The sequence below is a fragment of the Procambarus clarkii genome, chromosome 79, assembly GCF_040958095.1.
Source record: "Procambarus clarkii isolate CNS0578487 chromosome 79, FALCON_Pclarkii_2.0, whole genome shotgun sequence".
Taxonomy (NCBI): Eukaryota; Metazoa; Arthropoda; class Malacostraca; order Decapoda; family Cambaridae; genus Procambarus; species Procambarus clarkii.
In genome coordinates this window covers 13,778,695-13,805,043 of record NC_091228.1, presented here as the reverse complement: position 1 = coordinate 13,805,043, position 26,349 = coordinate 13,778,695, and the positions used below count along the sequence as shown (strand labels likewise).

The following is a 26,349-nucleotide window of genomic DNA, read 5'->3' as shown; positions in this document are numbered from 1 at the left end:
CCGCCACAACCTGCCAGCACCCACCACCACTAGCCACCACCCGTCAGGACCCGCCACTGCATGCCTCCGCCCGCCATCGCCCACCACCACCAGCCACAGTTACCACCGCCAGCCACTGCCCGCCATCACCCGCCACCCCCTGCCACTGCCTGCTACCACCCGCCACCGCCGCCACCGCTCACCACCACTCGCCACAGCCGTCACTGCCCACCACCTGCCATAGCCGCCACTGCCAACCACCACTTGCCCCCGCCCCCCACCACCTCCCACTGGCTGCCACCACCCGCCACAGTCATCAGTAACCGCCTGCCACCACCGACTGTCACCGCCTGCCGCCAGCCACCACCTGTGGGGAAATCTGGCTCCAGTATAATACTGATAAGATGTATAATTTTAGGAATGCAAAATAATAATTAATTCTAAGATAGTTCGAAGGACCAGAATGCGTTATTAAATTAGAAAATCAGTGGCTTATAAATCTATGATTATGTATGAATAAATTCTATTAAGCAATGACTGTAAATTATATAATTCTAGAGCCAGCCTCCCATGACACATTTTTTGGGGGGTCTTCTATAAGATTAGTTTATGTGTAACATATATTATGTAATAATAATAATAATAAAGATGATATGTACACACATAGATAATCATAAAAATAAGTAATGCAAGAAATACTACTACAATGTAAAGATTAATAATAAATATAAGTAATATAGTATACATATGGACTCTGAATAATAAAATACTATCTACAATGAAAGCTGATTAAATCTCAGCTGTGACAGAGAAACGTAGATGCAGTCCACTGTCTGGAAACAGTTTGAGATAATGATACTCAGAACACATGAAGGTCACACGCTTCCTCAGGGGAGTTGCACCATGCTGCAGTAATGATATTTCCATAATTTCTACTCCAAACTAGTATCCACATAAAAGCAATAACTAGATATCTGGAGGGGAAAGAGTTGCACTCACATGAGATTATTTTTTACGCCTGCAGCGTCACGACATGGCACCTACATGAACTTATTTAAAAGCTCGTTAAATAGAACAAATGAGGTAAAAATGCCTGCCGAACTGGTGTCCTTGATTCTGGTAAGCTGCGTCTTTAATCTAGCTTCCAGGAATGTAAGGATGCCTTCTGGATGGTAAAATTTGTTCGGACACCTTCGGAGCACCGTGCTGCTTGTTGATCTAGTACGGCGAGAGTCCTGTCTCCTTCCCTCTCGAAAGTCGCCCATTAGCTCCCAGTAGGGGCTCGAGCATAAATTATATTTATTTATTAAAGCTAAATAGGGAAGTGGGCGTTTATAAATATTGTTGATGTTTTGATTAAATACTTTATGTGGTTCGATTCTCAGTGCAAGTCAGTTAATAAAGACAGCACAAATAAAACTATCCTCGCTTGGAGGTGCATATGGGTTTTAGATTATATTATTTACTGGAACAGCGATCATGCTGGGTAAAGCAAATCCAGTAAACTGGTGTATACAAAAGGTAAACCTATCACTAAATAATTATTCCTAATAAAGGAAAGAAAATAGTTACACTTGTGTTAGATCTACAGCCATGTTGAAATTTTATCCTCTGTGAGTGGCTGATGCAACACTTCACAATTCTAGGAGAAATTACATGATGTTCCACATCCTAATACAGTAAATTCTATGGTACTAAACTACGTATAAGTCGTGTTAGTTAATTATTACGCTTAGTACAGGAAATACATCCCATTGTACTAAGAATTAGTAAATGAATATTAGATGTGTGTGAAGCCTCATACAGGAAATACATCCTGTTGTATTAGGGATGAGAATAACTGTTGGAAATTTCCAACATAATTCCGGGGCGGGAAATTATGGGTCGTAGTTCAATGTTAAGTACTAACGTACCTATTCCCTTTCCCTGAAATTGCATTCTTTTATGTTAGTATTTTAGTATGTACATAACGAATGTCCCGGATCTGTGTGACAGGTATGATCTGTTATCATGGGTACATCTATGTAATGATTAAAGTATTATTCTATATGTCTCTTTGAGATCAAGGAGATACTGAATTCACAGTGAGAGCAGTGTCTAGGGTTGCAGTGACATGTAACTAGATGAGTTACTAGACACTAACTGACCACTGCAAACTCACAAATCATCTCAACATGAAATGAGAAATTCTGTGTTTATACAAATAAAAATTTAGCCTAAGGTGTAGTTCTTGCTGAACATGTATTTTAGGCTATGCAATAATAATAACTAAGTTCCTTACCTAGCTAAATTCTAGATAAAGTAGTGAACTGAGTATGTGAGTATCAGTCTCTATAAATGCAGTCAGTGGTATGCTATAGTGAGTACAGATTCAACTTGCACTCAGCTGACCCTAACTAATGTTCCCAAATCTATCTAAGAAGAGGGTAAATGTGAATTATATACATTAGACTATAGTGCTATAACTTCTCTGGAAGTATAACTAAACACATATAGCAGCCAAAAGATTCTAAATGAGTAATAAACCTATTCGGTTTATATACATTAAGTTACAGTACTATAACTTTCTGGAGCTATAATTAAGTACATGATAACTTAAAAGATAAGATGAGTTTATTCTATTATGAGAAACAACTTGTTTCACTTCTAATAGTCTTCTGGTAAATGCTCACTTACAGACTGTTGCAAACTTCAATTTTGCTTGTGCTAAGATACTTCTCCAAACTGTCTCTAAGGTTGCTTGTGGGCAGAGACAAGAACGCAGGAGCTCAAACAAAACTGATACAACCCTGCAGGTGTATCACATTAAATGGATTACTAAATCCTAGTCCAGACGACTTAGTATAAATGTAGTCTTTTCTAGAAGACTTACCTAAGGTATGATAAAGGTGATAAGATGTTATGAAATGCTATGAAGACTGAATGTGGTCAATTATTACTGTCGAGAATAGTTCTGGGTCTACAGTGGGGTCAATGGTATTTGTCGCGGTGACCTGCAGCCAATTTTTAGGCTACTGACCACTGATTTATCCACTGAGGTCCATAGAAACTAAATGGCTAGTACTAATTGTACTAGACTCAATCTGGAATTAATGTTGGTTGTCAGCTGGCATAGGCTTCTTCAGGTTCAAGACTCTACCTGTAAGTAAGTAGCCTCCTGCATGGAATTCAACAAGTTCATTCCATGCTGGCTTGTAGTTCCAGTAATGAACTGATAATAATGGTCTGCCCCTACTAATAGATCTACATTGGTGAGGTGGTCAGACTTTATCTTGGAGTCAACCAATTTGATTCTATTTTTTCTGTAAAAATTTGGCTGTGTCTCTTAGACCTTTTACATTCATGTCAACAGGGATGTGATCAACTACTATGGCCTTAACAGGACGGACATAACTACCTACGCATACTAGTGGTTGTACTACTTCAAATTCTTGAGGTCCAGTGTCTGCTAGGAATCCTGATATGTTCAATGTCACATTACACAAGGATAAAAGTTTCAGCTGGCTAACTGCTTGTTGAGTGATGAACGTTCTCTGGGATGCCTGGTCGAATAGACCTCTTGTAGTGATTCTAGAATTCTTACTATTTAATTGTAGTTGTGCAGTAGGTAATACGGCATTATTATGAGACTTAATGTTAAGCACCTTTACTTCTTGTCGCACCTTGCAACACTGCACAATGGTGGAAGTATCCTGTTTCACCTGGAGTTTTGATGATTGAGGCCTATTAACTCCACACTATGCTGAATGATGTTGATCCTGGTGGCACCTGTTACATATGTGTAATGGGGTGGTGCATGGATTAGGGTCATGTACAAACACCTGGTGCACTTGTGCAATTCCTTGAGGCGCTTTATCCTAGAAACGCGATCAGGAAAGGTTTGACACTGATAAATAGTATGACTCTCTTGGCAAGAGACAGCATCTCCTTCCTGTAGTAGATGTAGGAGTCACTAACTTGGGTGACTTATGGGCTACAGGTTTAGAAGGGCTGATAGTGTAGGTACCTACTGTAGTATTCTTCCATTTTGGAGTAGAAGCAGCGGTTTTAGACTTATTAGGCTGTTTGGAGGTACCTTTGGATTTGACTTTTATCAGTGGTTGATTTGTCAGTGTCAGATATTATTTTCTCATGAGCTCTCAGTTGATTAACTGTTATCCTTAATCCCTCGAAAATTTCATCTAAGGATAGGATATCTGATCTATAATGGGAACAGATGGATGCTAGAATCTCCTTAGGAAACTTACTCTGTATTTCTAATTTCAATACCCACTCTGCTTTAGATACATCTGCTTTGACACCTAGAGCTTTAATTAGAGACTCTACCTGGAGCCTAAATTCTTGTAGAGCTTCATGGGTGGTATCTGGTGTAGGTATCGCTCTTAACTTATAATAAAGATTAGCAATTTCTTTATTGCTGTAATTAAAGCCAGTAACTGGGTGTGGAGCCAGCAAGTGGGTGTGGAGGCAGCAACTGGGTGTGGATGCATCAATTAACTTTTAGTAACTGAATAGCAGTATCGTAGTCCTTGTCATTAGGAATTAGGTGTTCAACAACTGCTTTTCCTTCACCCCTCTAGGGTACTTTGCAAGTAGATTTTTTGGAGTTTACTAAGGAGTCAAATGTGTTCCAATAGCATTCAAATTTCTCATCATTTCTACTATGGTAGTGAGGGAGATCAATTGTAGGAAGACGAACTTCCTGGAGTGTTTCCTGTTTATTAGTTTCACTCGTGGTTAGAGTATTTTGAGAAACTGAGTTGATCTTCAATTTCTCTAGTGATTGTGTTAATCTATTTAGATGATCTTGGATACCCTCCTCAAACTTTTCCATCTCGGCATGGAAGGTATCTAGCTGATCCGGCTCAGCATTCTGTTGCATGAGGACTCTGAGATAGTCATCAGCAGCCTCATTTGTTTTTGCAACTTTTGCTTCGCCGTCTCTATGCGGTTTTCTAATACTTTGGCTGTGGCACCTGATTGTACCAGCTTATCACACTTATTCAACTGTTAGGTCACATGGCCTTTGTGTCTCGTGTATGATCTAAAATATATTAAGCAGTTGCTGGACATTTCTTCTGGTGCACTGTCTGTGGATTTTGGGTTAGTTGGTGCCATGATTTGATTATGAAAATAACTATGGTACTGATTCGTACATACGTGTAACCAATACAGTTATGGGTAGCCTAATATCTGATTCTTTGTTAGGCTATATTAATCCTACCTTACGTAGAGGTTAGCTTACCTACCTAATAGTAAACAGCTAATATTTGAGTGGTATTTCAGTGTCTTTACAGGAATTCCTCTGCTTAGCTCTTCATAATCAGCTTTGGATGGGTAGTGACACTTCAATAACACTCAAAATGTACACAGTATATATATATATAATATGATATAAAAACACAATTTGTGTAAAATAATGATAAGTCCTACCCTGACTTGGGTTTGCACAATAATAAATGTTGACTAGACTGTACTGCCTTGTACAATGCTAGTCTACTAGTAATCCTACCTAACTAGGTTGGCTAGTAATAATGAGTTAGGCTAGAGTTGTACACTAATAAGTACAATTCCAGTCTAAGAATTCTATTCTACATGGGTTGACATAAAATGCTATAATACTACTGATGTGCAGATTCAGGATAGTGCTATGTTTTTGTTTTTTATAATTTTTTATTTATATAGAGCATATACAAGTGATTATATATGTATGACAAGTATTCTACTACTACGAAAGATTATATATATGGCAGGTAATCTACTGCCGTAATTCAATGTGTGTGGCAGGTATGCTGCCCTAAATTCTATGAGAGTGGCAGATATGCTGCCATAAATTCTATCCTAGCACCTGATAATATTCCCTAATTAAGGAGTATAATGATATCAGGGATGAAAATGATTAATGAATTGTAGATAGCCTAACTTCTGGCTATATTCTACTGATTATACTAGTTCGTAATTATAGTCTTGTTGCCAAGACTATCTAGGCTCGAAGGACCATGAAATATGGTCCGAGAACCAACATAGATTAGTATTAAATGTAGCTCGAAGTCCACCATAAAACATGGGCTCTGAGAACCGGTATATATTCTAATGTTAACTATGTTTCATTGGTTCTCAAAACAAGATTCTGGTTCGTAGGACCATAAAACATGTGGGGAAATCTGACTCCAGTATAATACTAAAGAGATGTATAATTTTAAGAATGCAAAATATTAATTAATTCTAAGATAGCTAGAAAGACCAGAATGAGTTATTAAATGAGAAAATCAGTGGCATATAATGATTTATATGCCACTCTATGATTTCTATGATTATGTATGAATGAATTCTATTAAGCAATGACTGTAAATTATATAATTCTAGAGCCAGCCTCCCATGACACATTTTGGGGGTCTTCTATAAGATTGGTCTATGTGTAACATATATTATGTAATAATAATAATAAGGATGATATGTACACACATAGATAATGATAAAAATATGTAATGCAATATATACTACTGCAATGTAAAGATTAATAATAAATAAAAGTAATATAGTATATATATGGACTCTGAATAATAAAATACTATCAACAATGAAAACTTATTAAATCTCAGCTGTGACAGAGAAACGTAGATGCAGTCCACTGTACGACAGTCTGGAAACAGTTTGAGATTATGATACTCAGAACATGTGAGGGTACGGCAGTCACGCACTTCCTCAGGGGTGTTACAACATGCTGCAATAATGATATTTCCATAATTTCCACTCCAAACTAGTATACACACACACATAAAAGCAATATCTAGATATCTGGAGGGGAAAGAGTTGCACTCACATGGGATTATTTTTTACGCCCGCAGCGTCACGACATGGCACCTACATGAACTTATTTAAGAGCTCGTTACATAGAACAAATGAGGTAAAAATGCCTGCCGAACTGGTGTCCGTGATTCTGGTAAGCTGCGTCTTTAATCTAGCATCCAGGAATGTAAGGATGCCTTCTGGATAGTAAGATTTGTTGGGACCACTTCGGAGCACCGTGCTGCTTGTTGATCTAATATGGGGAGAGTCCTGTCTCCTTCCCTCTCGAAAGTCACGCATTAGCTCCCAGTAGGGGCTCGAGCGTAAATTATATTTATTTATTAAAGCTAAATAGGGAAGGGGGCGTTTATAAATATTGTTGATGTTTTGATTAAATACTTTATGTAGTGATGTTTGATTCTCACAGTGCAAGTCAGTTAAAATAGACTGCACAAATAAAACTATACTTGCTTGGAGGTTTTATATATATATGGTATATGGTTTTAGATTATGATATTATTTATTGGAACGGCGATCAAGCTGGGTAAAGGAATTCCAGTAAACTGTTGTATACTAAAGGTAAACCTATTACTAAATAATTATTCCTAATAAAGGAAAGAAAATAGTTACACTTGAGTTAGATCTACAGGCATGTGGAAATTTTATTCTTTGTGAGTGGCTGACGCAACACCTGACAATTCTAGGAGAAATTACATGATGTTCCACATCCTAATACAGTAAATTCAGACCACATGTGGGGAAATCTGACTCCAGTATAATACTAAAAAGATGTATAATTTTAAGAATGCAAAATATTAATTAATTCTAAGATAGCTAGAAAGACCAGAATGCGTTATTAACCCTTAAATGGCGCATGGCTATATACTGATTGACACCCACAGGCGCAAAAAAAAAAAAAAAAAAGTTTCTTCCTTACCTGTTAAGTCGTGTTCCCTGATCACGGGAAAAAAAAAAATGTATTGTACTTACCGGCGATGTAATTGAGCCGAGAAGATGGGTGATGACGTCACAGTTTGCATGTTCGCTCATGCACTGTGCGTCCCGGAGGCGTCGCGCGCAGTCTTCAAACAGCCACAGTTGCCACGAATTTATTTTCGCGTCATTATTTACAGTGTTTATGCATGTATTCTTTGCAATATTAGTCACTAATTATGTTGCACATAATGTCACTTGACAGTTATTGTCAATATACGTTGCACACATCGAGTATACACATGCGCGCACAAACGTTTTCCATTATGGCATTATATTATGTACAGTAATCACAATGTTCATTATTTTATATGTACACACTAGCACGCACTATGTACAGGTTTTTGCACTATTATTGCACATTTAGAGGTCTTGGAGTGTGTGGTAGTCGTTGAAGCAGTTGACAGCACACAATGCAACTCCACACCCTTCACACCATGTCTGCACCATTTTACGTTTTTGCTCTCTTCGTTTTGTTGTTTTACATTCTACGCATGCACGTTGGCCTATTGCACGCTTTCCACCTGCTGGCAAATTCTTTAGTCTGTGTTGCTGAAAGGCATCTTTGTGAGCGAGCCTGGGTGTTGCATCATGTTGCAACACTGGGTTCATGAATGGTCTTCGTATGCCAGGGACTTCTTGACCAAACTTTGCTAATAACTGTGTTGCAAGTGTAAAAGCAAATGTACGGAACACAGGTTTACGTCCAGTTTTCACCAGGTACAAATTATAGCAGTTCAACATGCTCATGTGAACAAGATGGAAAAACACTTTTTTCGTCCACTTCAATGTTTTCCGCACACACTCGATAGTGCCAATCATCATGTCAGCCTTATCAATCAAACGCATGTTGATATTGTAGTCAAGAACACAATCTGGCTCATATATACTGGTTCTCTCGTTACATGGTGCACCTTGCCACTGTTCAACATTGTACCATCATGAACGGTTGACAGCAGGTTCACTTCTCTCTTGTCTTTCCACCGTACTGAGAGAATGTCATCACATTTCCGTACCTGGCACTCACCAACTGCAAGTCCACCGACAAACACTGGCATTTCCCTTCTTCGTGGCTTTACTGTGCCAACCAACCCGGTTCTATTTTCAGTCAAAAACTTAGCTAGCAATGGACTTGTATAGTAATTATCTGTGTATAGGATGTGGCCCTTGTTCATTCATGGTGCCATCAGTGACTTCACCACACTACCCGAGAATCCATGTTCGTCGATACCGGGAATGTCTTCATCGCTAGCTGAATACAGAATCATGTGTAACACGTATCCTGTTTCACAGTCACACAGTACAAATAATTTCAAGCCAAATCGGTTTCGTTTTGAGGGAATATACTGTTTGAATGAAACACGTCCTTTGAATATTATAAGGGATTCGTCAATCACCAGCTTCTGTGCTGGTACGTAAAAATCTCTGAATTTTCCAATCACCTCATTCATATAGTGCCTCACTCGCCAAAGTCTATCCTCCTCAGTCCGGTCCTCATTAGTTGCAAAATGCACACATCTGAGGAGTATCTGAAATCTGTCTCTGGACATATATTTCCCGAAGAAAGGTGTTGGAATAGTCAGATCTTTGCTCCAGTAATCTGTGATAGTGTGTTTGACACAGTGTTTCATCAACATACATATTGCAAGAAGCATATGCATTTCCCCTATATTGGTGTCTTTCCAACGTTGCATGCGTGAAAATTCTGATATATCTTTTCTAATGAGATGAGCCACATGCAGGTTCGTTTGGTGTACAATATATTCCATGAGGGGCTCATCATAGAATGCGGTAAAATAATCACATTCACTCATATCATCACCATTATCAGGGAAAAGATCTGTAATCCCAACGTCTTTATCGTCAAAGGCAGGAATTCGGGGAATAAAACCAGCACCATCACTCCACACTACTACACCTGGTGTCCTGCGAGACGCAGGGGACGCAGCAGAGGCACTACGGCGAGGAAGCGATGCACCCCGTGGACCAGGAGCTGAAGCCCGTCTACGCACAGTACGGCCGCTACCTGCACGTGAGATAGAGACACGTGCACGTGAACACGAGGCTCTTGGTGCTACATGTTGTTCCATGCGGTGGCGCTTGGCTGGGCGAGACACTGCTGACATGACAAAATCTCGCCCAGTAACACCACTGGTACTGGCACCAGGCTCGGTAACACTATGTTCTGATTCCACTTCACTAAAACCAGAAAAAGAGTCACCTTCCTCTGACTCGTCACCGAAAGTATCCTCAGACTCTAAAAAATCACAGGAACTGTGTGGCCGAGGGAATATTGGGGTCGACGCTGGCCGAGGCGGCATGGGTAAGGGTATAGGCCTCGCCATAGGAGGCGGCTGTATCTCATATTCACTGTCCGTGCTATCAACATCGGTCAATTGGGTGTAGTCTTTATCAATATCAGAGTCATCAAAGACACTTTCCTCACCATCAAAAAATAATTCACTGGTTATTTGCTCTTGGGTGAGTGATTGCGTGGGGCGTGCCCGAGAAGCGTTCGGCCGTGCGCTCGACATGGTGGCTGCCGGGTAACTGAGGCCTCCCAAGCGATAGTAGCGTGAGCTGGATTTTTTTCAAAATGGCGGATGTTTACAATAGCCCCTGGGCAGCGTATGGGGACCCCCTCTACCCCGCGGGCCTTTCAAATCGTGCTCGGTACGCCCGCGCATCATATGATGCAATGCGCAATTTACTGCAAGTCGGGCAAAGCATCATATGATGCGATACGCAATTGAAGGGTTAAATGAGAAAATCAGTGGCATATAAATCTATGATTATGTATGAATGAATTCTATTAAGCAATGACTGTAAATTATATAATTCTAGAGCCAGCCTCCCATGACACATTTTGGGGGGTCTTCTATAAGATTAGTCTATGTGTAACATATATTATGTAATAATAATAATAATAATAATAAGGATGATATGTACACACATAGATAATGATAAAAATATGTAATGCAAGAAATACTACTGCAATGTAAAGATTAATAATAAATAAAAGTAATATAGTATATATATGGACTCTGAATAATAAAATACTATCAACAATGAAAACTGATTAAATCTCAGCTGTGACAGAGAAACGTAGATGCAGTCCACTGTACGACAGTCTGGAAACAGTTTGAGATAATGATACTCAGAACATGTGAGGGTACGGCAGTCACGCACTTCCTCAGGGGTGTTACAACATGCTGCAATAATGATATTTCCATAATTTCCACTCCAAACTAGTATACACACATATAAAAGCAATATCTAGATATCTGGAGGGGAAAGAGTTGCACTCACATGGGATTATTTTTTACGCCCGCAGCGTCACGACATGGCACCTACATGAACTTATTTAAGAGCTCGTTAAATAGAACTAATGAGGTAAAAATGCCTGCCGAACTGGTGTCCGTGATTCTGGTAAGCTGCGTCTTTAATCTAGCATCCAGGAATGTATGGATGCCCTCTGGATAGTAAGATTTGTTGGGACTGCTTCGGAGCACCGTGCTGCTTGTTGATCTAATATGGGGAGAGTCCTGTCTCCTTCCCTCTCGAAAGTCACGCATTAGCTCCCAGTAGGGGCTCGAGCATAAATTATATTTATTTATTAAAGCTAAATAGGGAAGGGGGCGTTTATAAATATTGTTGATGTTTTGATTAAATACTTTATGTGGTGATGTTTGATTCTCACAGTGCAAGTCAGTTAAAATAGACTGCACAAATATAACTATACTTGCTTGGAGGTTTTATATATATATGGTATATGGTTTTAGATTATGATATTATTTATTGGAACGGCAATCAAGCTGGGTAAAGGAATTCCAGTAAACTGTTGTATACTAAAGGCAAACCTATTACTAAATAATTATTCCTAATAAAGGGAAGAAAATAGTTACACTTGAGTTAGATCTACAGGCATGTGGAAATTTTATTCTCCGTGAGTGGCTGACGCAACACTTCACAATTCTAGGAGAAATTACATGATGTTCCACATCCTAATACAGTAAATTCTATGATACTAAACTACTTATTAATGGTGTTAGTTAATTATTACACTTAGTACAGGAAATACATCCTATTGTACTTAGGATTAGTAAATGAATATTAGATGTGTATGAAGCCTAATACAGGAAATACATCTTGTTGTGTTAGGGATGAGAATAGCTGTTGGAAATTTCCAACACCATCCACCATCAACTGCCACCACCTGCCACCACCCATCACCGCCAGCCAGCGCCCGTCACCGCCTGCCACAGCCACCACCACCCCTCACCGCCAGCCATCACCCGTTACCACCCTCCACCACCGCCTGTCAACGCCCACCATCGCCTGCAACTGCCGCCAAAGCCGCCACCCCCTGCTATTGCGTACGACCGCCTGCAAAGCTGTCACCTCCTGACACCTCCGCTCCCGCCCGTCACAGCTCTCTCTCTCTCTCTCTTCTCCCTCCTCTCCTTCTCTCCTCTTCTTCTCTCCCTTTCTTTTATTTCTCTCTCTTCTCTATCTTCTCTCTCTCTCTCTCTTCTCTCTACCTCTCTCTTTCTTTTCTCTCTCTCTTCTCTTTTTCTCTATTCTTCTTCTCTCTCCCTCTCTCTTCTTCTTCTCTATTTCTATCTTTTTCTTTCTATCTCTATTTCATTCTCTCCCTTCTCTCTTTTGCTCTCTCTCTTCTCTCTCTCTCTCTCTCTCTCTTCTCTCTCTCTCTCTCTTCTCTCTCTCTCTCTCACTCTCTCTCTCTCTCTCTCTCTCTCTCTCTCTCTCTCTCTCTCTCTCTCTCTCTCTCTCTCTCTCTCTCTCTCTCTCTCTCTCTCTCTCTCTCTCTCTCTCTCTCTCTCTCTCTCTCTCTCTCTCTCTCTCTCTCTCTCTCTCTCTCTCTCTCTCTCTCTCTCTCTCTCTCTCTCTCTCTCTCTCTCTCTCTCTCTCTCTCTCTCTCTCTCTCTCTCTCTCTCTCTCTCTCTCTCTCTCTCTCTCTCTCTCTCTCTCTCTCTCTCTCTCTCTCTCTCTCTCTCTCTCTCTCTCTCTCTCTCTCTCTCTCTCTCTCTCTCTCTCTCGCTCTCTCTCTCTCTCTCTCTCTCTCTCTCTCTTTTTCTCTCTGTCTCTCTGTCTCTCTCTCTTTTTTTCCTCTGTCTGTATGTCTCTCTCTCTCTCTCTCTCTTTTCTCTCTGTCTCTCTCTCTCTCTCTTTTTTTTTTTAAACTAAGACTAGGATTCATAAGGGATGCCTAATAACATACCTAGTGAAACTGCAAGCAAGAGCTGTTATCCTACCTCAGCTCATCTGAAGTCTACACCTAGAAACTCATTTATTTCATAAGAGTATACTTTGAAACTAACACATTGGGAACTATCATATATTTAACTTATGTAAGCTAAGTTGAAACCTACTCCTATATGCCCATTTATTTCATGAGCGTGTAATTATTTGCTTTCGAAGGAATAGCCTTTATTCATTAAAAAAACATTAAGTAACAATCATATAAGGAACAGGATGAGCTTGTAGCCAGCTGTGTGCCAGAGTCTTCATGTGAACAGTTGACCTGATCTCCCGTGTATCAATCTGTTGAGCGAACAAGTTCCAGATGCGAGTAAGTCTCGGAAGGAATGAACGCTGATGGAGTGATGTTCTTGAGAATGGCACTTCCAGCATGAGACTGTTGAAGGTTGAGAGCCTAGTGTTACGAGTGGGAACTACTGGTACTCCACGGAGTTGGGCCAAGTGCGGAACTTTGAGGATGTTGGCCTTGTACATAACAGTAAGACCAACAACGTCCCGACGGTGTTGCAGGCTCTGATGTTCAGACCGTTCCCACCAGACTTGGTCAAGACTAGAGATAAGCCTTCTAGCCCGTCTCTCCACTTTGTCCAACAGTCTGACGAAAGATGGGGGGCAGGCAATCCAGGAAAGGGTGCATACTCAAGATGGGAGCGAACTTGAGCTTCATATAAGGTTTTGCATCCCTTGCTGTCAAGAAGATATGAGATGCGCCGTAGTGCTGTAAGTTTCCTGGCTGCCTTTTTAGCTAGGTTTATCACATGGCTCTTCATTGTCATTGAAGAGTCGAACTTCATTCCCAAGATATCAAATTCTTCTGTGAACTCTAGGGATTTGCCACCCATTTGCAGTTCTGTCCGATTCGCCATGTGCAGTCTAGTTATCATCATCGCTTGAGCCTTCTCAGCCGCAAATGTGACCTGCCATCTCCTACCCCAGGTAGAAATTGCTGAAAGTTTGTGATTAATGATTCTTGCAGCAGTTAGCATTTCCTCCTTTCTGTATGTAAAGGTTAGAGTACAGTCATCAGCATAGGCTTGAGCTTCAGGAATGAGATGAAGAAGATCGTTGAAATAAACATTCCACAGCAGAGGGCCAAGCACACTACCCTGTGGAACGCTGGCACCAATTGAGTGGTTATCGGATTATGCTCCATTGAGGACCACCCTTAGAGTCCGTTCATGAAGGTAGTTTTTTAATAACACTAAGATGGAGCCTGCAATGCCTAAAGCTTGAAGCTTCACTGCTAGTCCAGAGTGCCAGACCCGATCAAAGGCTCCTGCTATATCTAGAGCAACAACACAGCTTATCTTGGACTCATCCAGTGACTGATGCCACTTAGAGGAAAGATTTAGCAAAAGATCAGCAGCAGATCGGCCTTTTCTAAAACCATACTGTCGATCACAAATTAGCCGATGACGGTCAAAAAATTATGTCATTTGCTGAGCAATTAATGATTCTAGGATCTTGCCAGTAATGGAAAGCAGTGACACAGGTCTGTAATTACCAACTACTGAGCGGCTCTTCTTTTTGTGCACTGGAACAACATCTGCCTTCTTCCATAAGGAGGGCCAAATTCCTTGAACTAGGCACAGTTGGAAGAGGCGCGTGAGAGGTGGAGCCAACAGGTCAGCGCAGCAGCATAGTAGTCTTGGACTGACCTTATCTGGCCCCACAGCTTTGCTTGTGTCTAGCGTGTTAAGGAGATGGAGAACTTCAGCCTGATTTATAACCACTTCAGTCAGCCTAGACACAGTGCATGGGGCAAGATGTGGAGGCTGACGTTCAGGATCAGGGACCTGCATCTTGGAAGCAAAGTGGTTTGCCAGTAAATCAGCCTTCTCCTGATTGCTGGTTGCCACAGTACCATCTTCTCTGTTTAGAGGTGGGATTGTGTCCTCAGATGAGTACCCCTGCCGATCCTTCACCAGGGACCACCAGACCTTGGATCCAACCCTTCCAGACGCAAGTTTTCTTCGAGTTTCGGATTCCCATCTGGATATAGCCCACTTTTGAACTTCTTTCATTATTCGACAAGATTGTCTATGAATGTTTCTGTTATGAGCTGAGGGATGCCGTTTAAATCTCCTCCAGGCCTTGTTTTTGGCTTCAGCTGCCATCCGGCAGCGATATCCAAACCAAGGCTGATCAGTGGGCTTGGTCACATACTGCCGGTGAGGGATATGCCTATACTGGAGGTCCAGTATATGACTGGTGAAAGCGTTTACTTGGCTGTTCACGTCCCCCTAGAGCAAGGCATGCCAATCAGTTACTTCAAGCTCTGAACGTAGGGCTGGCCAGTTCCCTCTGTCCCATAGCCAGGTAGTTCGAATAGATTCTTCACCTCGATCTGTCGGGATAGCCAATGTAGTAAAGACAGCCTGGTGGTCTGAAGAACCAACATATCCCAGAGGTCTGCAATTAACAATATTTGCAGGAAGGTCAGTTACGACAGGATCAAGGGACGAGCCTGATATGTGGGTAGGAAAGCTCACAAAATTTTCAAGGTTAAAAACTGCTAAGAGTTCATCAAAATCCCTCTGTATAAGATACTGGTTGAGGTCACCTACAATTATAATGTGCTGACAGTTGTGCTGCATTAGCAGGGAATCAAGGTTGTCCATCAGGAAGGTGATTGGAGAAGCACCCTGCCATTGAGGTCTGTACATTGCACATAAGAGAATTGAGGTACCTGGATTTAAGCATACTTTGAAGAACATAATTTCAAGATGACCAGGAATGACCACATCAATGTGTTGTGCATACACAGATTTGCTGGTGCACACTGCAACACCCCCTCCTTGACCCTGCCTATCTCGGCGCAACCATGAGGTATAACCGGCAATTGTTGCAAAGTTCTCAGGGGTCCTGTCATCTAGAAATGTTTCTAGCACAACAACCACATCAGGACGATGAGTGTTCACAAAGCTGTGTGTGAGATCGCCAACATTGGTCATGAAGCCCCTGATGTTGGCAGACAATATGCTGATCGATTGACTCCTCATGTCTGCAAGTTGTTTGAGAATGCAGCTGTGTATGGAGGCAGACTACGTAGCTGCTGTGCTGGTGGAGTGTAAATCTGCTGAGCTGAATAAGGCACAACGACACCTTCAGGGATTGGGTATGGATAGTAAGGGTGCTGACGAGTAAGAGTATGCACCAAGTCTGAGTATTTCTGAGATTGATCTGTGATAAGATCTCTAAACATTTGCTCCTGTCTATCCAGGACTCTTTTGGTACGACAAGTGTCCTGTTGATGACCTGTTCGGTGGCAGTAATTACATCTGAGATCTCTTCGACACGTATCTGCTGTATGCCCCCTGCGATTGCATTTAGAGCAGGGGCTTACTTTAACGCTGGGAGGTTGACTGCCAGAGCTAGGCCACTGATTCAGGTGATGAGACCAATGCTGAGTGTGTTGCTGGTGTTGTTGTTCAGGGCCTTGTTGAGGTAGGTGATGTAGTGCCTGGTTATGTTGTGGCTGAGGGTGTGGAGGCCGGTGTTGTTGTTGTTCAAGGTCTTGTTGAGGTTGATGATGCAGTGCCTGGTTATGGTTATGTTGTTGCTGAGGGTGTGGAGGCCGGTGTTGTTGTTGTTCAGGGCCTTGTTGAGGTTGGGAATGAAGTGCCAGGTTATGTTGTTGCTGAGGGTGTGGAGGCCGGTGTTGTTGTTGTTCAGGGCCTTGTTGAGGTTGGGAATGAAGTGCCAGGTTATGTTGTTGCTGAGGGTGTGGAGGCCGGTGTTGTTGTTGTTCAGGGCCTTGTTGAGGTTGGTGATGCAGTACCTGGTTATGGTTATGTTGTAGCTGAGGGTGTGAAGGCCGAGAACGCTGAGAAGGACGGATATGTCTTCGACCACTCCTTCTAGACCTTCGTTGACTAGTTGAGTTTTGATTTGGCCCTTGTACTGGTGCAGTGGGCACCGCTTGATTGACAGTTGTAGATGTCGGTACCAGTGTGTCAGAATTAGCAGGAGTGGAAGTCACACTGGGTATTGTATTTAAACTGCTGTGCGTTTCCACAGTTGATGTGACAGAAGGTGTTGGTTGCAACAAAGATGTGTCTGGAAGACCTGCAGATGGATTTGCAGATTCGGAGTTGTGGTTCAAAGCTTCCTGTGAGGCTTTATGTTGGATAGAGTCCCACCAAGCTTTAGCCTCGGAGTTACTAGCAATGTGATTAGACCAGCAACTGTCAACCTCGGCCCTTTGTGCAGAGCAGCTTGTGTCTGTTGTTGAAACTGTGTTTTGATTTTCACACACTGCCTTGAAGGACTCAATGAGCCCCAGAATGTCAATTAGAGCCTCCCTATGTTGGAGAAACTTCTGGGAGAGTTTGTAAAACTGAATAAACGCAGCCTGTTGATCAGTAGATGTGTCAGCTAGGCAGGAATTTGTCAGGTCATGCTGTGGTGCAAAGTCAGATTCCGTGTCGTACTCCACAGGATCAGCAATTCCCCGCTGGGTCCTGAGATCTGGCACTTGAGTACAACAGAAGAGAGAACAACTCTCTCTCTCTCTCTCTCTCTCTCTCTCTCTCTCTCTCTCTCTCTCTCTCTCTCTCTCTCTCTCTCTCTCTCTCTCTCCCTCTCTCTCTCTCTCTCTCTCTCTCTCTCTCTCTCTCTCTCTCTCTCTCTCTCTCTCTCTCTCTCTCTCTCTCTCTCTCTCTCTCTCTCTCTCTCTCTCTCTCTCTCTCTCTCTCTCTCTCTCTCTCTCCTCTCTCTCTCTCTCTCTCTCTCTCTCTCTCTCTCTCTCTCTCTCTCTCTCTCTCTCTCTCTCTCTCTCTCTCTCTCTCTCTCTCTCTCTCTCTCTCTCTCTCTCTCTCTCTCTCCTCTCTCTCTCTCTCTCTCTCTCTCTCTCTCTCTCTCTCTCTCTCTCTCTCTCTCTCTCTCTCTCTCTCTCTCTCTCTCTCTCTCTCTCTCTCTCTCTCTCTCTCTCTCCCTCTCTCGCTCTCTCTCTCTCTCTCTCTCTCTCTCTCTCTCTCTCTCTCTCTCTCTCTCTCTCTCTCTCTCTCTCTCTCTCTCTCTCTCTCTCTCTCTCTCTCTCTCTCTCTGTCTCTCTCTCTCCCTCTCTCTCTCTCTCTCTCTCTCTCTCTCTCTCTCTCTCTCTCTCTCTCTCTCTCTCTCTCTCTCTCTCTCTCTCACTCTCTCTCTCTCTCTCTCTCTCTCTCTCTCTCTCTCACTCTCTCTCTCTCTCTCTCTCTCTCTCTCTCTCTCTCTCTCTCTCTCTCTCTCATCTCTCTCTATCTTGCCTTGGTTGAGACCCTTTTAAGAGTGAAGGCTTAGCAGGGACTTTTCCAAAAGGTCCATGCTTGTGCTGCCGCTGATGCTGCTCTTGCTGGCGATGCTGCCAGTGGTGGTAGAGGTGATGCTGCTGCTGCTGGTGCTGGTAGCGATAATGGTGCTGGTGCTGCTGGTGGTGGTAGCGGTGATGGTGGTGCTGCTGCTGCTTCTGGTAGTGGTGATGGTGCTGCTGGTGCTGTTGCCCAATTTCACGTTCAAGTGACATAATAAGAAATGAGAGCAATTAATTTTCTTATAGGCAATTCAGCCATAAAATCCATGTAAGTTGCTTGTCATATGAGTAAATAATAGTCACAATTTGTCCAATTTAATGGGAAATGTCTACTCTTGAACTCTCATTTGGAATTTGCTTATACATTCCTTTAATGTATAATCATCTGTAATATCTCCTAAATTCATATAAATCTTAGGTATGATATCAGGAATATTTCACAAAGATAAAAAAATAATTGATCTTCTTGTACAATATCCCTTATTAAATGTAGAATTTTAAGTATTTTATCTACATATAATGGTTCATATATTTATAATATGTTTGTAATAAGATGCATAATTTGTTATTAAAGTATGAAATGGGTTTATTATTCGATGCTTGGTTTTGCTTTCATTTTTAGGATTATACTAAATAGATAGTTTATATATAATAAGGAGACCTTTATGTGATTGTATATCGATAATGGCGAGAACGTTAATTCTAAAGATAGTAGGAGGGAAAGTAGTTAAGATAATTCTGCTAATTCTGAGCACTCTGGTATGGAAGGATCGTTGATATTATTTTCTGATTGATTTTACTTAGTGACTTCAATAAATGTTAGAATAACTGACGATGATGATGATGACAAGACATCTTCTGTCACTGTGTTAAGCAAAGGAATTGGTTAATTTTCTTCATAAGTGAATAAGTAAAGTCCTAATAGGGAAATTAAGAATAAAGAACTCATAAAAATCTGAGTCATTATATTTTATAGTTTTGTACATTCAATAAATTTATGTTAATCATATTTAAAAAAATATTTTATGATATATTAATATTAAATATATTTAAAAAATAATTACTCTGTTATTCCAGTTTGAAAAAGAAATTCAACAGATGTATAATGAATTTCTGACAAAAAACAGTAATACAATTATATCTGACTATGAAAATAATAACCTACTAGCGTTTCCCTTGTGAAAACACAAGGGAAACGTAGACTGTATATTTCCTTAATATATATATATATATATATATATATATATATATATATATATATATATATATATATATATATATATATATATATAATTTAAAAAAAGGTGGTTTATTATTTTCATTCATTAGTGCGATCACTTTATTCATTGATCACTTTATTCACCGATCATTTTATTCTCATATCTGACTATGTTTAAACATTTTACATCTTGAATATTACTTTTTGTCATATTCAATTATTTCTTCATCTTTCTTTCCAGTTTTAAAGAATTGTTTACTTTATATTCAACTTGGACCCTACCATCAATATTTATATTCTATTATACCATGTTTGACTTGCTTTAACCAAGACATTTATTAAATTTGCATTACAAGAGGTTGGTTGAGAATGTTTCCTTATCTTTTAAATCCAAGACTGACTGATGGGCTCAGTAATTTATCAACATTTATCTTTTAGACATTTTTAACGCTTTATAGGGTACTTACAAATCGACCATGAAGATTTTAATACCATGTTTATAGCATGTAGATAACGAGGGTATCTATTCAGAGCAATATCTTTAATATGGCCTGGTACATTTTTAAATAACTGCCAGACGTTTTTTTATATCAGAATGATTCGATAATATACTCGATACCATAAATGGCATAGAATATTTCTCAACATATACCATCTACCATATATAAATAAATAAATATAAATAAATATGTTTATTCAGGTAAGGTACATACATACAAGTAATGTTACAGTAATGGATTGATATATAGATAAAGCTAGTACATACAATGCCTAAAGCCACTATTACGCAATGCGTTTCGGGCAAGAAAAACATTAATATCTAGAACTTAATACTATTTGAGCATAAAGAATAAAAAGTGTTGAGAACAAATACAAATAAAGATAAAAAAAAAGGGGGAACATGACTGAAAAAGCAGCACAAATACAATAGGTTGACAAACAGTGTTGATTAAAAAAAATAACAGACATGGGTTGACAATAGAGGAGTGAGGTAGGTTACAGGGAATTTATTAGGTAGTGTTTAGTTTTTATCTTAAACTGGTTGAGAGAGGTACAGTCTTTAACATGGTTGGGAAGGTCATTCCACATTCTGGGTCCCTTGATTTGTAGAGCATTTCTAGTTTGATTAAGTCGTACTCTAGGAATATCAAAACTGTATTTATTTCTGGTGTGGTGCTCATGGGTTCTGTTACAACCTTCAATGAAGCTTTTGAGGTCAGGATTGGCATTACAGTTCAGCGTTTTATATATGTATAATACACAAGAGAGAATGTGCAGTGACTTAATATCTAACATATTCAGAGATTTGAGTAAGGGTACCGAGTGATGTCTGGGGCCAGAGTTGGTTATTGTCCTAATAGCAGCTTTGTGTTGGGTAATTAGAGGACGTAAATGACTTTGGGTAGTAGAACCCCAAGCACAAATACCATAGTTGAGGTATGGATAGATGGTAAAATGGATAGATATAGATTGTAAAATGGTAAAATATACCATCTACCATATCAAGATCTTGATTACCTAATTCATTAATAAATTTAGCCATTGCATTATTATTGTTCCTAATGGGAACATTTTTGTTGAATGTGCATCTTCAGAAGGTATCGTTCTAGCTTTTTGTTATTACTTTTCACTTTAGAGTTGATCATGTGACCACAGAGACTACTTCTATCTTGGGCAAATGTGAGGGTGATGGAGGTTGGGATGGTAGCGGTAGTAGTGGAGATTAAGGTGATGGAGGTGGGGATGGCAGCAGTAGTAGTGGAGATGAAGGTGATGGAGGTGGGGATGGTAGTGGCAGTAGTAGTGGAGATGGAGGTGTGGAAGGCAGCGGTAGTAATTGAGACGAGTGTGCTGAATTGGGTGTGTATTGTTGCTGTTGTTGTTCTGAGGACATTTGTGGTGAAGACGAAGATGTTAGAGGTTGTTGCACCCAAGTGCATCTGGGAATGGTTCATGTTGCCGTACAGTTGTAAATCATGTAAAATGGGTCTCACAAGTATTATTAAAAATAAGTCAAGGAAAGTGAAACACAACTGTCTATATGTCACCATCAATATACTGCATGATGAGGAACAATAGCACACAACAGAGAATAACCACTTAACATCCAGTAACCTTCATACAACAATGGGGTGAAATAAAACCTCTAAGCACTGATCATTGACTAATACTCGACAAGACAGATCGCATATAATATGATTAACACTCTAACCAGACATCGTGTCAATCATAATGAACATAAAACAGTAACCAAACTGACTTATCTGAAACATGTTCGACCAGCTCCATACTACTGTCGCTACTAAGCTTTTCCACATGTGCAAGCATGGCATCCACACAGTTACCAAAATATACCAGACAGGAATACTCTCAGACACTCTGATATACTGAGAATAATACCTCCAAACACAAATATAAACATTATATATACACTTGGCTTAATAGAAAACAATTCAGTGATATGAATATAATATAAAAATATAATTACAGGGTTGGTCAATGATGCCAAGCTGGTCACGACACACTCATCACTGCTGGAGACAAAACTTCCTTATATGATCATGACAACCAAGAGATGCCATACTGACTCCTTTCAATTATTATAAACCATTAAAATATATGAAATAATACTATCAATACTGACACACGACAACATGATACAAAATCATAAGAAAATACTCATACAGCAAACGATACAGTATAAAAATTTCATCCTAATAATAATTTGAGGGAGGAAATTTATGCTTTTCATGATGACAGTAAGAATGAGGTGATGAACTGATTTGTAACAGAGGTAAGAATAAAGGTAATGTTGACATTGAAGCTGGAGTCAATGATTGATAAATTAATTTTTATATTTGCAGAGTCCAGTACACTTAAGTAATTATAAGATGATGGAGATATATGGTGTGTCAGAAAATCAGACGTCATTTACTAATATTAAATACAATATGTTGGTAAAATTGCTGCTGTTGTGTAAATAACAAATTAACCCTAGAAATAGTGTTTAATTAATTTTTATATTTGCAGAGTCCAATACACATAAGTAATTATCAGGTGATGGAGATATATGCTGTGTTGGAAAACCCGACACCATTTACGAATATCAAATACAATAAATAGATAATATTGCTGCTGTTGTGTAAATAACAAATTAACTCTAGAAATAGTGTTTATTCATACATAAAATTTAGCACAGTGGAAATTTCCGTCAATAGAAATTGGGATATTATTGCCACATGTCGCTATTAATTTACCAACTAATTCTGTTGGGAACATTCTTAATACAGCAGTCTCGGGATTGTAATCATCATAAAAACATCTCACTTGAATTAACTTAATTATTAGTACCAAAATAGAGTTAATGTAGGAACTCTCTAACTCTTTCTTGACGCAACTAGAGAACAAGGGATACGTCAGTGGGATACCAGTGATACCTCAGCCATTGTCAATTTTAACAACAGGTCGCTGGAGCAGAACAGCTCCAATAATACTCCCTTGGACGAAGTGTTATGGAGAGAAAATTAGTGCTTCCATCATCAACACACAGTCACCATCAGAACAAGGGAAGTGTTCATTTCGAAATCTTGTCTAGTCATTCCTGGCCAGTAATGTTAGGTAGACAGGATTGTTTTATGTTAAGAACACGCAGTAGCAACCAACCCAGAGTGAGTAATATTCTTATCTCTATTTAAATTACCAATATTTCCTCTGGGAACAATTGAAGAGGAAGCAGAACAGTTACATGGTTGTTACGGATTCGTCACCTTCGTCAGAGTGTAGAGTGGCAATTCCAGTGCTATCTATGGGTCTGCACTCTAACCCCCCTGATATTGGACGCTACGTAGACAACGCCACCTATTGGTAGTGGCGTAACAGCGGAAAATGGCCCTGCTTTCCTGCCTTGGTCAGACAGAGAGGTCGTTGTGGATAACCTCTGGTGGTGGACGTATCAAGACTAGCGCCACTTAGATTGTGCTACGAGCATAATGTTAACTCCCCAGTGAGTGTTACCTCCTGGTTTACACAGTGTACCGTCCATTTAACTGATGGCGTTTAATGTCCACAGAGGTGACGTGTGGAGGCAGTCGTACTGATGAGGTCAGTTTACCTTGGGCAGTCCACGTTCTCTGAAATTGGTCCTGGAAGACTACTAAGTAATCTGCCGCCGATCTGAAGCAGTACGTAAGCTTCATATTTTCTTCAAGATTACATAGTGTTTGGAAGAGATCTGCGTACCCCAGGATTGGCTTAGGAGAGTAACGTAAGACAGAGAGGGGCCGGTTGTGAAGTGCTGCTAGCTGGTCGCTAGAGGCTTCTGCCAGGGGTTCGCTACCCCTGTGCCGGTTGTTTTGTGACCCCGATCAGCATGTGACTGAAGTCCTCTGCCAGTGAGTGGCTGGAGAGCGATAGTGGGGTATAGGCACCTCGTGATACTGTGCCGGTGGGCTGGCTCACGTAAAAGGTGAACTCGCCAATGTTTTCCAGTTCGAGTGGATAAGGTACTGAGTAATGGAAACCGTGGGGTTGGCGAACATTGCATGTGAGCGCTTTTGGTGTCTTAAGTGAAAGAGACACCCTGTATATAAGCGTAGAAATACTCTGTTTTAATATATTTTGTCGGTTAAGGTAAATACATTGGTTAAGGGAAGAGTGTTTTGTTCATCCCCCCCCCCCCCCCCCTACTTATTTATACATTGCACTATATAGCAAAATCTTTAAAGCGTACTACCGACTTGGGGTCGGATATTACAAACAAGATTTATCCATCAAGAACCTGGTTACTGGTCCATAGTGACTGTAACAGTGGTACACCGGTACATGGTGTTGATGCCACCCTCATACACGAGGATTATTTGGTGTAATCATCCTTGTTAATAACTGATGGACCAGGCCTACCTACAAAAAGGTATAGCTTCCCAATTTTAATTATTAATATATGTAGTTTAATATTGTAGTGAATGTCTGCTAATCAGTAATTTTGATTGACTACATATATAAACCATAAACCCCCATAATTTGTAAGGTGATCTAATTGTGAGACATTTTAGAAATACAGTGTACTAAACATCAGACAATTTGCTATCGAAATATATAAATTAACGTAAATATAAATTCTACATAAATAAATTAAAATTAAATAAATATAAATCTCACGGGTCGTTCCCAACATGCTGGTCGTTAAGATTATGTATTTATTTATGTTTTATTTGTATAATGTTAAAGGGGTGTTACGTCCAAATTTGCCCATAATATGCAATAAATGAAAACTGGTTCGATTTCAGTCAAACTTTTTTGACAAGTTGTACATGAAAAGAGTTTCATCTGGCCCAAGTCGTAGCATAAACAGGAAGAGAGAAAAAAATATTGAAGTAGGTGTCAAAATTATTCCAAAATGGTCAAAAACGATTATCAAACACAAGTGTCAACTGAAATAATTTCTATGACTCTCAGCTATCACAATAGCATATATTAAAAAAATATAATTAGTTTTATTTGAAAACAATTTAAGTTAAAAAAATTAGTTTTTTTTTTTTTTAGTTTTTTTATCGGACGATTTTCATGAAACTTATACACCTGACTGCACATAAGCCTATTTATTAAGGGTGCCAATTTTGCAGAAAACTGGTTGATGTCAACCTCAGCCACAGATGGCAGCACCTTAGACTTTATTATTTTTGTATTTATTTTCAAGTAACATAAACGTTCAAATAACTTTTTCATTTTTTATTCAATTTACATGAACCATACACCTTATATGTAAAGTGTATGTCTCTAAAATTGGTAGTGAGCGTGTTTTCTTAAGTTCATTTATTGATCTCATAATAGCAATAAACATGACATATTTGCATAATTTTTTTTTGGGGGGGGAACTTTGACTATTTTATTAGGAAAACTAAAGATGTTTTGGAAACTCTCACTACCAATCCTTTATTATATGCTAATGTCGGAAAAGTGTCATAGAATGATTATATCTGAAAGGTGTGTTTGTTTATTTTAACTTGAAAATGTGTAAAATTCGTTGGAAAAAAAACTCCCTTTCTATTTACGCCGCAGTACTGAAACTTGGAACAATTGCAGCCCTTTTCATATACAACTAGTAACAAAATATTGGTTGACATTGAACAACTTTTCCAAAACCAATCGAAGGGCCCCTTAAGGTAGTACCTGAGCATTATATATTTTATCATACAATAAAAAGGCCACAATATTCGGTATAAGATAAGAATCTTGTTTGTTGACAGCTTGCATTATGTTTGGAAAAAATGACTAAGTTCCTTTTGAATCCATTTATACTTATTTATAAGAGGATTATGTGGATAGTTTAAAAGTCGTACTTTTACATACATATAATTGTTTCTTACTCAAAAGTTAGGGGATTTGCTCTTGAAATTCAGAAGAAATCCATTAACATACACATCAGATATTTCAAACGCCTTTTTCAGAAATAGTTTCAAAGAGGTGGATTTGAATTTTACCAAATTACTTTGACCAGAGGATCCAAATGATTCAGACAGCCTCATATTAACCTACTATTTTGCCTCCGTTTACTTTGGGAACACTTCTTCTCCGTTCCTTTTACAAGCCACACTCGATATTTATTTTAAAAATTGACTAAGTCCTTCCAAGGAACTTCTCAATGCAAACTTTATTGTTATTAAATTTCTAGGTATTGTGGATTCTATAAAAATAGTCACCTAGGATTTATGAGGAAGCCAACAACGCAGTAAGCCAATATGTTCTTACAGATCTAGATTAGTAACTCCTGATCAACAAATTAAAGGAGATTATCCAA

General features: G+C 39.7%; 1 protein-coding gene across 1 annotated transcript; it reads right to left on the bottom strand.

The window, feature by feature from the left end:
- Window positions 1-18,306: 18,306 nt before the first annotated feature.
- On the bottom strand, window positions 18,307-21,508 carry LOC138357701 (uncharacterized). The gene is made up of 3 exons (XM_069314689.1): window positions 21,178-21,508; window positions 19,135-19,198; window positions 18,307-18,517 (listed from the first exon to the last, which is right to left on the bottom strand). The coding sequence occupies exons 1-3, from the start codon at window positions 21,506-21,508 to the stop codon at window positions 18,307-18,309; spliced, it is 606 nt and encodes a 201-aa protein (XP_069170790.1).
- Window positions 21,509-26,349: the final 4,841 nt, after the last annotated feature.

Coding starts and splice junctions, on each gene's coding strand:
- LOC138357701 (XM_069314689.1), bottom strand. CDS start 21,508: ATGAACCATTCCCAGATGCACTTGGGTGCAACAACCTCTAACATCTTC. Junction 19,199..21,177: donor GATCAACTCTAAAGTGAAAA/GTAATAACAAAA, acceptor TGCTTAACACAG/TGACAGAAGATGTCTTGTCA. Junction 18,518..19,134: donor ACATTTATTGAAGTCACTAA/GTAAAATCAATC, acceptor ATTGGGCAACAG/CACCAGCAGCACCATCACCA.